At 32.5% G+C, this 14,449-nt stretch overlaps 1 protein-coding gene across 1 annotated transcript in view; it reads right to left on the bottom strand.

The window, feature by feature from the left end:
* Positions 1-6,299: 6,299 nt before the first annotated feature.
* LOC124357068 (neuropeptide F receptor-like) overlaps positions 6,300-14,449 on the bottom strand; it is a 28,493-nt gene continuing 20,343 nt past the window's right edge. The window contains exons 5-6 of the mRNA XM_046808474.1: positions 12,053-12,305; positions 6,300-7,472 (exon numbers count right to left, since the gene is read on the bottom strand). Coding sequence (XP_046664430.1) covers positions 7,120-7,472; positions 12,053-12,305 — 606 coding nt within the window. The 3' untranslated portion in view covers positions 6,300-7,119. The remainder of the gene's footprint in view (positions 7,473-12,052; positions 12,306-14,449) is intronic.

Genomic DNA, 14,449 nt, shown 5'->3' with positions numbered 1-14,449 from the left:
AGGTCTTCAATACATATTTCAATATGGATTGTAGAACAATAAACATATACAAACAAGTACGTTTCTCTCTTATAGTTTAGCCACAGTTGAAAGAATATGAAGGTTTCAGTGTTATGTAAAAGAGTGGTAATGAAATATGTGCCTCTCCCGTTCTTCGAAGTACAAGAGTGAAGAGTCAGGTATAGTCACCGCCGAATAATATATGATGACAGCAAGATGTATAGTCATCCAGGTCACTGAGCACACAATTCCATTGACCTCTTTAATCTTGACTTCCTACTATATTTAGATTTGATACTATACTATGATTCTGTTACATTTGCTTTAAAACAGGATTTCATAACTCGAGTGATTGTAATGTGTTACAAAATAAAGACTTCATAGTTTAAATAGAAACTACGTAAGAATGTTTATTGATATTAAAATTATAATTAATTGTAAAAGATGCCTTCAGTAACCCTCGTCGTACGATACACAATAATATTCCTACCAATGTAATAATAGTATTACCAAAGTACAGCTGCTTTTTTCGGGCACATCGTTATTTGTCTCTTAAGGAATGGGAATCGGGACGTAAATTTTTCACAACGTCCACAACCTGCACAGGTATGAGGGGTGATAGAAGACAAGTATATAATTATTTCTGTTTAATAGTTACTAACCTCACTATAGCTTGAGATCCGATCCTGTATCAACTTATTTTATTCTATTACAATGTTTTCAACGTGTGGGATTTTGTCTTATCAAACAATACAGTGTGTATCAAAATGAATGACCTGATTTTAAAACTCAATATCTATTGCTAAAAATGTACTACAAAAATAATATTTATTGCAAAATACTCGCAAAATCGTTTTTGGTATGTTATTACAAATGTTCTATATGTCCACCAGCAGCAGCACGAACAATATCCAGACGATAGCTAAATTCCTCATAAACCTTACACAACGTATCTGCGTGCACAGACCTTATTGCGACAGTTATTCTGTTCTTTAGTTCTTCGATGTCATGAGTTAGAGGGGGAACAAACACTTTTTCCTTCACATATCCCCACAAGAAAAAGTCGCATGGGGTCAAGTCTGGTGATCTTGGAGGCCAAGAATGAAGGGCATTGTCTCGAGGTCCCGTGCGCCCTATCCAGCGGTGGGGCAGAGTGTTGTTGAGAAGTTGCTGAACATTGTTGTGCCAGTGAGGCGGAGCTCCATCCTGTTGGAAAATGAACCTAAAAGTTCAAGATTTTGTGAGTATTTTTCAATAAATATTATTTTTGTAGTACATTTTTAGCAATAGATATTGAGTTTTAAAATCAGGTCATTAATTTTGATACACGCTGTATAATTTGGTAACTATGCGTTGGAAAAGTTCATTTTTATTAACTAAAATCTCATTGACAGTTATCATTACCGAAATATTCGTTATCCTTTCCTGCGTATAAAACAAATATTTAAAAATACTTAATGAATAAGTTGACGGGTGAAACACCATTTTTATGTATTTATTTATTTCTAACAAAGAATACTCCTGGATTTGCAGGCCAACCCCAGCTAGCCTAGTTTACTTACTTACCACAATTTAGCACTTATGATTCCTTTTAATCTTACGAATCTGATACCAAATATTTATTTTTTTATCGCTCTGCATTGTAATGGAGTACTTTCCATTACAGCTAACACCTTAGAAAGTCATTATTTCCTCATAGCTAACATAACTGATTTTTACAACTTCTACCAAACATTACTTTCCAAGGTAAACACCACTTCCTCTGTATAAGCAATTGTAATTCCTGATTGGTCAACAGGAACACTGATGGCTGAAATAGATGATTTAAACACCAAAATGGATTATAAAATAGTGTTATGTTTCAATATGAAGAAATAATTACTATATTGTGAAATTTCAGATGATATTTTAAAAGATTCATGTGCATTTTTGCGTCATGATGAAAAGTATCGTCCAATATTTGTCTCGAAGAGCTATTGCGGAGCTCGTTAGCATTTTCATTCTCGGCTTCTCCTCTCCAGGAATTGCAATCTCGCCCCCGTTATAGTTCACTTTTGAGACAAACAATAAAATGTACTATTAACTGAGTTGTAACTTCTCAACTAATCTGGTGTGTTATTGTTATTGATATAGCACAGATAGATTGAAATTATATTTCTCTGCGAATTTAAATACTGTAATTTAATATTTTAATTCTCCAAGTTGTTATTAAACTGCAAGACCTTATTCCCATTTAGCAGATGCATTAGCAAATATAATCTAAAATGGGTTTATTAAAAAATATTTAGTTAAAATAACGATATTTTAAAGAGACATTTAGTTTATGGCTACCCATAAATTTGTTTAAATAAGTTTTATAATAATTAAAACCTAAAAACATTATTCAATGAAATTCCCAGTCAATTGCATTAATCGAATTTATAGGTACATTTGACGGTCACCTTTACAGATAGGATGATCAGCATTAATTAATAAGAGAATAACACTTAATAGAAAATAAACTTGTTATGTGAAGTACCTATTACAAACTTTCCAATAGAATGTGAAATATTGCTTCCCATTTTAAATATTTCAAATTTTTGAATTACTTAAACTGAAAAACAATATAAAAGAAGAAATTATTGTCACAAATTTCAAAATTATGTGCCATTAAGAAATGCTATAAAATGTAAAGAGAAAGTTTTCAATAGCAATTTACTTAGTATTAATAAAAATCATTGATTGAGATGAATCGTATCCAGGTAAGGTTTGGCTTGAAAAGTTTTAACAAAGAAAAAAGAAGATTGACTAATTAAATAAACAAATTTAAACTAAATCGTACATATTTTACTATTTATCTTAGGGTAAGTAAAAAGTATATAAATTTTGATTTATCGTCGTTATATGTCCCACTTATATCTGTGACCTAAAAGCAAGTTAAGTGCACTGGTAGTATAAATTGAATCTTGTCTCTTTGCTGAGCTTAAGACATATAACTAGGGCAATCTTTTGTTGAAGCAGTAATTACTCGTAGCTTAAGTCTCAAGACAAATTAAACCTGTCACTTTCCCTTCACAACAATCTAAGATGAGATTTGGGGTTGGTTTAATCTTTCTCTGAACTATTCATGTTCTTAAAGATATAACTAGAAAGAGAACGCTACTGCTACAGTAATTATTTTGGCACTTATTGTCCAATTACATGGATGAACATGCACCTTCATAGAATTTATTCTTGTCTATGTAGATATTCTGCTAAATGATGTATTCTTTTTTTATTAATTTGGGCTTCATAGATGTGTTTTAATAATAAAGGGCTACACAGCAAGTTACCATGTAATAATTTTGTATTTGTTAGAATAGTTAGACTACATGATTTACTATGTAACATGTCAAATCAATATAGTCATTTTGTTTACAGATTCATTTATTCTGCTATAAGACCAATATAAGAGTTCAATAATGCTCAGTCAAATCCGATGGAATGACATGCACCATATATAATTATGTATTGTGTAATGGAGTTTTACGGGAAAAACTTATAACGGGAAGTCTATAGGCCAGTTGTTGCAAGACGTCATGCAGAAGGAAAAAAGATAGACAGTCAGACCAACATGCAGAGGGACAGAAATGAAAATTGTTCAACCAGTCGAGTGATACGCTTTGCTAACGTTCAGCAAAACATTAATCTGCCAACATTGGTGAACATCCTGGTGATTATGATGTCCTGGTGAAAAATTTGTAAAACACTATTTAAGAAATTTTGTTGATGTACTAGCTTTGTGTTAACATTTAGTTTACCTTACAGCAATTTCGGGAATGATATTTTTTTAATAATCTAATGCGACATTAGTACAAATTAACCTTATCTACAATATTTAGTTCGTTACCTGCATAAAGTACATATCATTTTCTATAATAATTACAGAAATCGTAATAATACAAACATACAGATCATATTTTTATGCATACTGATAGGTAATTTATAAATAATTATCCTTACTAACCTTCAAGTATGTTACAAACTTGGTATTTGCAAACAAACTGTGTGTAGCAGGACATCAATAGTACACAGCGAGTCAGACTTTGCTGTTTACTATTGTTTATCTCTCTCAGCCGGGACAATTACTCACGTCAAGGCGCTCGCCAATATTTACACATCGAGCAGATCAGTGCTTACACTCACGTAAAATATGTGACGTTTATCCAATTTATTGTGAATTCTGTTTGTGTCTGCGGTGTCTGTTTTCTATTCAGACATAGATATAATAGTCAATACCAGTAAAATGCATATGTACTTATTTCTAAAGTGTAACCTATATTCATATGTGCATTTCGATGGCTCGGTACAAATTTAAATGTGCTATTACTCCAAAGAACAGTCCTAAAGAGAATAAACGTCATATAAAATATCTTTAATAACTATTGTAGTTTTATTTTTACTTTTTACTGTTTTCCGTAAACGCACTTTTTCTAACATTAAGGACATACTTCTCACGTTCTAAAAAAAATATTGGTATAAAACGATTTTGACACAACCGATTTAGAATTATTTTAAAATCTGTTCAGAAACTTTGGTTGCCACTTATCCGAATCCCATTGTGTCACATGAACTACCATTGAACACAATACTGTTTGTATAGAAATAAATATTTGAGCAAAATTCGTTTGCATTTTAGCTTAAGCGTATTATTTGACTTACAACGGAATTTTCATATACACAGGACAAGTAATAAAGTGCTCAACTAATATCTTTGTTGAAATATTAACATTCTACAGACCTATTCACTATAAATTCATTATTTATATATTCTATATATTCATAAAAATATTAGTTAGACTATACGTCCTAAGTATGTGATACGATAAAATCAACTGTTGTCCTGTAAATTGGACAAATATTATTTCAACAAAATCTAAACTTTCATTGTATCAAATCACACATTTTTATTGAATAAAAATATAAATTTATAAATTACATTGTTCTTGAAAAATGTTATTTTATATGAAGAACAAGATTCAAGAACTTGTCAACTCTCTTATTTTCTTTAAGTGTAAAATCCAAAAAATTATGGGCATGTAAATTGTTAAACACATAACAATGGCAGCAAAACGTCAAAGTAAACTATAAAACAGTACGAAACATTTTCTTTTTTGTAACACATGACGATGGCTACTTTAATTAAACTTTGATTTCGTTTATTGTGTGTCCTGATAGTCATGTAGGCCAACACTGCTTTTTCACTTCACTGCATAGTGTGCCCAAATATTGAACAAAATCCAAAATATATTGGAAAGGATAACAGGATTTCGGACATTTGCCGTCGCTATGTTACAAGAAAGTGGCCACGTCTTTACGATTATAATATACTTATCTTCAGATGTAGACAACTTGAATAAGTTACCATTCTATCTGCTCTTGTACTTACATTTTTGTTTAAGTGCAATGCGTTCCATTGTCATTTTTTTACATCAGCGGCTTCATTTACTTATCCTCGTTTATTATGATTTTGTTACATGAAGTGTTCTATTCTTTTGGATAAAAAGCTCTTTTTAAATTTCACTTTACAAAAAAGGCTTTATTTATTAGAGTTATGGTAGTATAATTGATGTGCTTTAACCACAGTTGGAGGCAAATAACCTTCCATCTTTTGCACATATGTTTAGGATTACTTAACGTAGAAAAACAAACTAACTACAAGTTTTACCAGTTATTGTTAAAGAAATATTTTCTATTATACATGGTAGAGATCTCCCATATACATGTAAAGTTGTGATAGTGAAGGATAATAAATGCCTACAATGGCATCACTATAAGGTGCGTAGTAACCGAAAGGAACAACAGAGTTACATTGATAACATTCACTTCAATACAGAACTCAAAATCGTCTCTAAAACCAGTCATTGTTATTGTAGCGTGTTATCTAGAGTCGTCCAAAGTCTCCTGGAGTTCCTTAAGTATCCATTGTATCATTTATAATAATTTTTAAAGGTATGGTAGTCCAAGTAAAACGTTTACATTATCACATTAAAAATGTTTTATTATAAACCACAGTTTTTCAAAGACAAAACATTATATGGTCTCTAGAAATAGTGCCAGAAATCTATATTGACAATAACATTGAAAGCTTGGTGATGGTATAGGGAAGTAAACCACTCCATGGAAACACCATCACAACTCCATCCTACTCGTATATCGGTCCTTCCTTTAATTATTAGTTAAGGTCATGTTATATCTTTTAACACTCCTTTCAGTTTCATCAACTTGTAAAATTGTGTTTTTAAAATTGTTATGTTTATTTTATGTAAAAGTTACACAGTAATTATGCAATATCAAATCAATAACAAAATTTTAAAGATATAAGTTATTAATAATAACATTAAAAATTAATAGATAAAAAAGAAAATCCCATAGAATAAAAAGTTAAAATTACTGACAGACGATGATTAAAATATACTCACATGAAAAAACTTCTTCTTTTATTAAATATTTAATGAATCTCCCTTTTATATTACGGAGTGATATATTTGTTGAAAATGTTATAGAATTTAAACAGTGGAAAGGTAAACCTGTATTTGAGTGTTTCTAAACCTATTATGCACTCACGCACCCAATTATGAAATTTTGCTTCTAAATTAGAACATTTGCATTTAAAAAATAATGCATAACTGTGAAGTTTATGTTATACAAGGATATAAGATAAAGTATAACAATTCTGGTAGAAGAATAATGTTAGACACTCAAGAAATGGGTAGATTGATTGTCTCTTTTTGATATTTCTGGTGGAGGTACTTTTTGAGCCATATCACATGATAAGTTCTGACAAAAACATATTAAAAATTTTAAAGTTCAAATCTCAATTAAACTAATACTGATGATGCCGTGCTGTATTTCCCTGTTCAGAAAAACCAGATTTACTTTCTGCCAGACAAAATTTGGGGGGGGAGGGATGAGCGTGAGTGAGCAATGTCATGCAACAGTTGATTTCTTGGTAAGCCATAGTTGAATGAGGACAATATAGTAGTAATGGATGTACGTCACTGTTGTCAATAAGCAGACTATATCTCTCATTTGATCTTGATGAATATGATGAATGGGAATCATGTTGTGTAACAGTAATGTTGGGTATTATATAGTAGCCTAAACCTCAGTAAGAACAGTGTTGGAGGGAGGAGGCTGTTTATCTCCGTTGTGGACCAGAAGAGTAACGCTCTCCTTGCGGCAGTTTGTGTGGAGGGCGGTGCGAGTCGTAGCCTCTTCCACCACAGGGCGCCGCCGCTTGAAGGGTAGTAGCTGCATCAGTTCCTGGCGAATGTTGGAGTTCATCCAGCCGTACATGACGGGGTTGGAGACCGCGGAGGACATGGCGATCACGTGACACACTGCCAAGGTCAAGTACAGTGACTGGGAGCTGTCAGGTGGAGCCACTACCTCGGAGACGAGCGAGAAAATACCCAGAGGAAGCCAGCTGATTGCGAACAGTATAGCCACTACTGCAATGTAATAAATTAGGGTTACATTATTCATTTTGTTTTATGTGATCACAAAGTTATACTTTTTAACCTGTTTTATTATTCAGTATCTGAGAAAATGTTCTACTACCTATTTAAAATTATAAGCGCAATAGTACGAGCTATTAGTACCTCGTGTTAGCTATACTAAAATCAAAAGGCACATACTAAACCATCAAAATCCGTATTGTTCGTATCTGAACTCATAACAATAAATCTAAAAGTATTATTCATGCCCTTTTTCCTGAATTTATATATATATATATATATATATATATATTAGTCAGAAAATATATCATAACCTCAATGGATAAGGATTGTGGACTTATCTGTTCGTGGAAATTAAATATAATTCCAATGTAGAACACTTAAATTTAAGAAATTCAACGTAGTTTTCGTTTAGTCTATAAGGGTTCGTTAACATAGTATACACATAAAACACCGTGTTAGGACGAATTTATGTCCTAGTACTGATAAATGCAACACTATGTCGTACACCAGAGCTCATGAGATCCTGCAGTTCAATTATACGCTCTATGGTGTCGCCCTGCAGAGAGTTACGAGAACCCGTGACCTTGGAGTTCTCCTTACATCAACGCTGGACTTTGGTGAGCACATTCGCAGCATCTTCAGTAAAGCAGTCTCAATCCTAGGGCTTATATGCCGCACCTGTCGTCGTGGTTTCTCTGCTACTGTGGTCGGGACCCTGTATGCTGTTCTGGTCCGTCCGGTCCTCGAATTTTCTTCTGTGGTCTGGTCCCCCTACCTGGTTGGACACATCTCAATGCTTGAATCTGTTCAAAAGCGTGTGTTCAGAACTGTTGGTGTGAAGCTTGGTTACCAGTATCTCGATGTCGATTTGGAGACAATGTCTAATTTTCTTCACCTTCCACCGCTGTCTGTTCGCAGAACCTTAACGGACATGGTTTTCCTTTTAAGATCTTGAATGGGATGATCGAATGTCCAGCCATTCTTCAGGCAATAGACCTTCATATACCTCGTAGTCAAGCACGGAGCTCCCAACTGTTCACCAGACGTCACCATCATACCAACTACCTTTACCACGGTACGATCCCGAGGCTGATGAGAACGGGCAACAGTATGTGTTCTGACGTGGACTTCTTTGACCCGTCTTTTCGTCACTTCAGGAGAAACGTACTGGCAGCTATAACTTCACCAACTGGAGCCTGAAAATCGACAGTGTATTCTAGATGATGAGTGCCTGGGTGGTGCCTTTAAAGGGCCACATCGTGCTTTATGCACGAATATTGGCTGTGATAGCAACTTATGTTTTGGTGGTGCCTTTAAAGGTCCACATAGTGCTGCGATGTTATATATTTGCTATCATTACTGTTATCTATCTGTTATCTATATTTTATTATTTATGTTATTGTTACAATGTATTATATAGTTTATGTCCATTGTTATTGTCCTAGTTATTTATATTGTTATGTACTGTTATTAATTTATTATCGTATATATTATTGTTGCACGCTGCTTCTAAGTTACTAGTCCTCTTCTGAGCTAATTATTGATATTTTGTAAAATGGTGTATTGCCGTAAATGAAATAAATAAATAAATAAATTTAATCATAAAATAGTTAAAAACCAATTATGCAGTATAACTCGATAATACAAAAGTACTTCTAATCATTGCACTCAATAATCAAATTTTAGTAAGTGAAATATTAAAAGCACCAAGAACTTACACGAAGAAGACACCATCATAATATTTAAAACTGGCAGCCTGTAATAAAAAGCCATATTGTGTGTTCGAGCTTAATTTAATCCCATTTCATGGCCTGGTCTACACCCGGTAGTCCTATTTTTCTAGAACATGAGGCTCATTTTGCTTATGCCCAGTGAAGTGAAGTGTTTACCGAAATCTTACCAATAAATTACTTCATCTAGGACAAGAAGATGAGGAAACTCCCTATTTGAATTAGGAAATCCTCGACAATAGGGGCAGAGACCGAATATTGCTAAGATGCCATGGGATAAAGGTCTGTCTCAGTTTTGATTCCGTGGATGAAGGGGAAGTTAGGTTTAAACCATCCTATTGAAGTGAAAGCGGACAAGAGAAACCATACCCCCACCTGTTTAGTCTTTGAAAATATTAAGGAAGTCCACTCCCAATTTTCATCCTCCATAGCCAACTAGACCTATAAAAAAGACCCATTATCGTGACATTTGCTGTTAGTGGTGTGTCACTCCTGGATCTCCAGTGATGTACCGAAATTTAAGCGAAAACCAATACAGTAAAGGTTCAACTGGCAAGGACAAATCAGCCTGAATTGAACGCTCCTGGGGAGACCATATTGGTTGCTGATTGCTCAAGTTAATCAATTGGTTGAGCTTCAACCAATCACGATAAAGGTCCGGCCCTTTCAAAGCCCACTGATCTTATTGACATGTAATGTCCTTTTTTAATTTGTTAATTCATAATAGCACTCACTACATGGCCAAATGTGACTGGATCTTAATTATTGTAGGTAATGTATTGACACGTATGAAAGGATAAACAGAGATTATATTTAATTATATTTACTTAGACTTCTTTTTTAGAATATGAATGGTAGACTTCGTTCATTATAACACTTAATTCAAGGAAGGTGATAGCATAGGTGTCTGGTATTAATTAAGTACTTTAGATATAATCATATTAAGAGTATTATAACCTCAAACAAAATAAGAGTTACAATTTTTGAGAACCAGTTAGCATTTATTAGTATCACTGATATTTCAATACGTTTATAGTCTCTAAGTAGTTACTAAATGTAGTTACTAAATATTCTAGAAAATACCCTCTTTTGTTTAGCTGTCTTTATGACAATAGTAATAGATGGCATGTTAGAATATCTTAAATAAGTTAACAGGTTTTACTAAGCAACACTAAACACATAGGACATGACATATGACATTGTTTATGGGAAGCGAATATAACTACTCGAGTAATAAAATCGAATTTCCATTAATGGATAATGGATCGTCTTTACTGACATTTAAGGCCGTGAAAACCCTTTTGACTGAAGCAAATTTAGCCAACTTTTAAACAAAGATGATATCAACAAAATACAAATGTTATAAGAAACCTTATAACTCCAGCAGTTTATATTCCAAAACCCGTGAGAGCGTTGTGTCTATCGGTTCACTTGCCAGCAATGTCGTCTCCTTAAATACTTTAAACATAAAAGTTTATTGCAATGCTGATTCTTATTTGAACACATCTTAAAGAGCCTTTAAGTATAAACCAGTTTCATATATTGTTTTAAGATAAATGTGGTATTTTATTTCCAACGAAAGTTATCAGTACTGGTATCTGTCGTTGTATATTTTAAATTATTTAAACTTTAACTTGCCATAATGTGATCCTTACATTTCAGATCTATATAAGGCAGTTTTATAACATTTATAATTTCTGCGTAAACTCAAACCAAATTCCTTACATAGTGCATTTTAATGTAAGGATGAAATTCAGTTATTGAAGATTTATGGAAACGCTCTTGATTGTAAGTAATCCTATTGTCCGATCCTTTGTCACAATGGACGCTAGTTCATTAATACCAGCTAACAGGCAAAACGATGTAAGATTATATTAATTAGAATAACTCGCTCTACTCCATTTCAAAGGATTCACTCATTCCTGCAAGACAATGAATTGCTGGTTTTATTGAATCATTAGGATCTTTTTGATTTTTAATCTAGATATAAATTTCTTATGATACAGTATTATAACATATACTTAAACTAATGGTCTAAATAATGTTTAAAACTTAATTGTGCAATTAACATTAGCGTGGAATTCTATGGTGCATAATATTTTTTTCATTATAAGTTCTAACTTACGAATGAATGATCAAAGTTTCTCATAGTTTAAAAATTATTACACAAGAATTAATAATTATATAATCACACTTCAGTTTTATTTTATCCAGAGAGATAATAATGTTAGTTGATTTGATATACTCATTAACAAAAATAATATATATATATATATATAAATAAATATTATATATTTATATGATATTTAAGATATAAATATGCATATGTATTATTAATTCAGCGATCATAGACTTCTCACTTATCCATAATTATGTGAATAATTAGATAAATGTCATATTCCTTCAATTTATTGACGATTAATTTATTGAATTTAGAATTAAGTTTTATAAATACAGTCCTACCACTCACAAATTTGATTACAATCATTAGACTGTCTATTATGAAATAGAATTGAATATCTCTTACACCTAATTTGTTTGTAGAAGCAATTTCTTTAGGTATAATTCTTCCTTTATTCTGCACCAATTAAAGTCAACTATACGTAGCATAGTAATCCTTCATCAACTTAGATCACAAAATTATATACATAAAACGTCACATTAATTGTTACATTGTAAGAAGTGAAACTGATTTGAAAGGAAACCTGAAGTAATGAATACGTATTACGAATAAAACAATAACGAAGGATCCCTTAGTAACAAAGTATATTTAGTTTTTCCTCTATATTGTTGAGTGGGAAGTGGAAGAATAGACCTATAGAGTTGCATCTATGTACATACCAGATAGTAGCAGAGTGGTGCGCTTGTTCCTGGCTAACTCTCGCTGTGCTCTCCGAGAGTCCCGTTGTGTTTTGGCGTGCGCGTGCAGGTGTGAGGAGATACTAGCGTGCACGCCTCCCACAACCATCACGGGGATCACAGCTTGAACCAGCAAGATGGCGGCAGAGTACATAACCTTCAGCTGCTGAGAAGGCCAGCTCTCTATACAAATCTCGTAGAACACGACTTCTTGAAACTTGAAAGGCTCTACCACCTGCAATGATTAAGATATCAAAAGACTTACAGATCACTACCTGGACCAGCAATATGGCCATAGAGTACATCGCCTTAAACTGCTAAGAATACCAGTTCTATATATATATATATATATATATATATATATATATATGTATATGTATATATATAAATCTTGTAGGGTACAACTTCATGAAACTTGAAAAACTCTACAATGTTCATGTATAAGGATAATCTGGCATTTGTGTTTAGCACTCCGTTGATGAACCCATTATAACAGCAACAATAAAAAGTAGCATCAAAATTTAATAAACACTACAAATTAGGAATACACACTCCATATTAGAAAACAATGTAAATTAAAAGAAAATTCTATATACAATTCCTGAATATTTTCCCAAATGATATTTTTCCAATATCTGTGACTTTTTTTGAAGATTTTTTTATCCGTTTATTATTTTTATTTCGATATTTTGAGTGATATTTTCATTATGCAAAATTTTCAAAGTAAAAATGATTAGAAATTGATATCTTTACTTTGATTTTTTCCCATTTGCCTAACAGTACTCCAAACGAAAAAACTTATTATGTTCTCAAACAATTTAGTTTGTTTTATTTATAAAGCGTTACATTTTAATGTGGAAAATCAATTGTCATAGTTGCAAAGTAATTTATATAAATTTATATTCGAATGACTTTATAAAAAATTACTATTTCTGTAAGAAAGGTATATCACAATTTGTTTATGAATCGTGATACATTTTTAACAATTATAACGTTTTACAAACTAATTCTTACAAAACGACCGTGGAAATATCTCTTGTGCACAATTAACATAGTTCCATCCTCAAAACAACGCACATAAAATTTAAACTACTTAGCGATATAGTTAAGTTTATTTCTTTAGTTCATGTACAGCAAAAATTTCATTTGTACAAATTACGTTAAATTTACCCAATTGGTTATTAACAGAGGGTCATTTTATTTAAAATTTATTTTACATGCTTTACCGTACAGTACTTTAATCCAGTGGCACTCATTCACCAATTCAACTGAAAAACATATCCATCATCATAATTACAGCTTTTACTACTGCAGAAATGAAAACAAACATAACTGCTATCCATTAGCATTACTAACTCTCTACGCTCAGTATGCACCAGAGTGGGTTCATTAAGTCCTGGGATAGTGTGTACCATCAGTATAACTACAGCTTTTAATACTACCGTAATCAAACCAAACAGAACCATTATATATTAGCACTACTAGTTCTGTACAATGGGTATGCACCAGGGTGGGGTCATTAACTAACCATTGGGGTATTACACCAGTGTGTACCGTCATCCAAACCAACTGATGTCTTCTAATACCTTAATTATTGTGTAATTTTTATATAATAAAACGTATATTAGTAACATATTTAACTAAATTTTTCTAAAATAATAAGCAATACATATTAGTGTTAAATAATACAGACTAATTTAATACAGAGGTCTAAATGTGTTGAACTACATAGGTAAAGGCAACCAGAACAGTGCAGCTGGAATTATTTTTTTATCTGAGTTCTAAAGTTAAAAAGAATTAGTTATGCCTCTGTCTACGATATGTATAGTATATAAACCTATAATGTGATATTAAGCAACTAAGTGTTATTGCCGTAACATATTCAAACTAAAGAGAAGCAATAAAAATAAAATCACGAAACTAATTTAATTTATATTACAGTGAACTATGAAAAGTTACAGATATCCAATAAATGAAATTGGACTGCACAGTCACCTATGATACATATCTTGGTGTGATAGTAAGTATGATAAGTGATTTTAGTAAAAATTATGCCAAGTCACCAACGTTGCTCATACTAAAAACTCGAACAGCTAGCTCGGTCAGGGCTTCCAGGGGTCTACCGATGTCAGTCTGTTGACCGTTGATATCACGTATATCACTCCATGAAACATCCACTATCATCGGGTTATGACACATAGTTCAAGGGTTCATCAGTCTACCGCACCCTATAGGGTTACAATCAAGAAATCCTTCAAACAGCTCCGACAAACTGCCAACGGGTACACAAAGGGGAAGACACTTTTTAGAGTGACTGACATAATAAAGACAATAAATATTAAATTGTGGAAATAAAATGATGATTTCATATCGTGATAT

The sequence above is a fragment of the Homalodisca vitripennis genome, chromosome 3 (genome assembly GCF_021130785.1).
Source record: "Homalodisca vitripennis isolate AUS2020 chromosome 3, UT_GWSS_2.1, whole genome shotgun sequence".
Classification (NCBI taxonomy): domain Eukaryota; kingdom Metazoa; phylum Arthropoda; class Insecta; order Hemiptera; family Cicadellidae; genus Homalodisca; species Homalodisca vitripennis.
The sequence above is the reverse complement of the archived record's forward strand: the minus strand, read 5'-3'. Positions and strand labels throughout refer to the sequence as shown.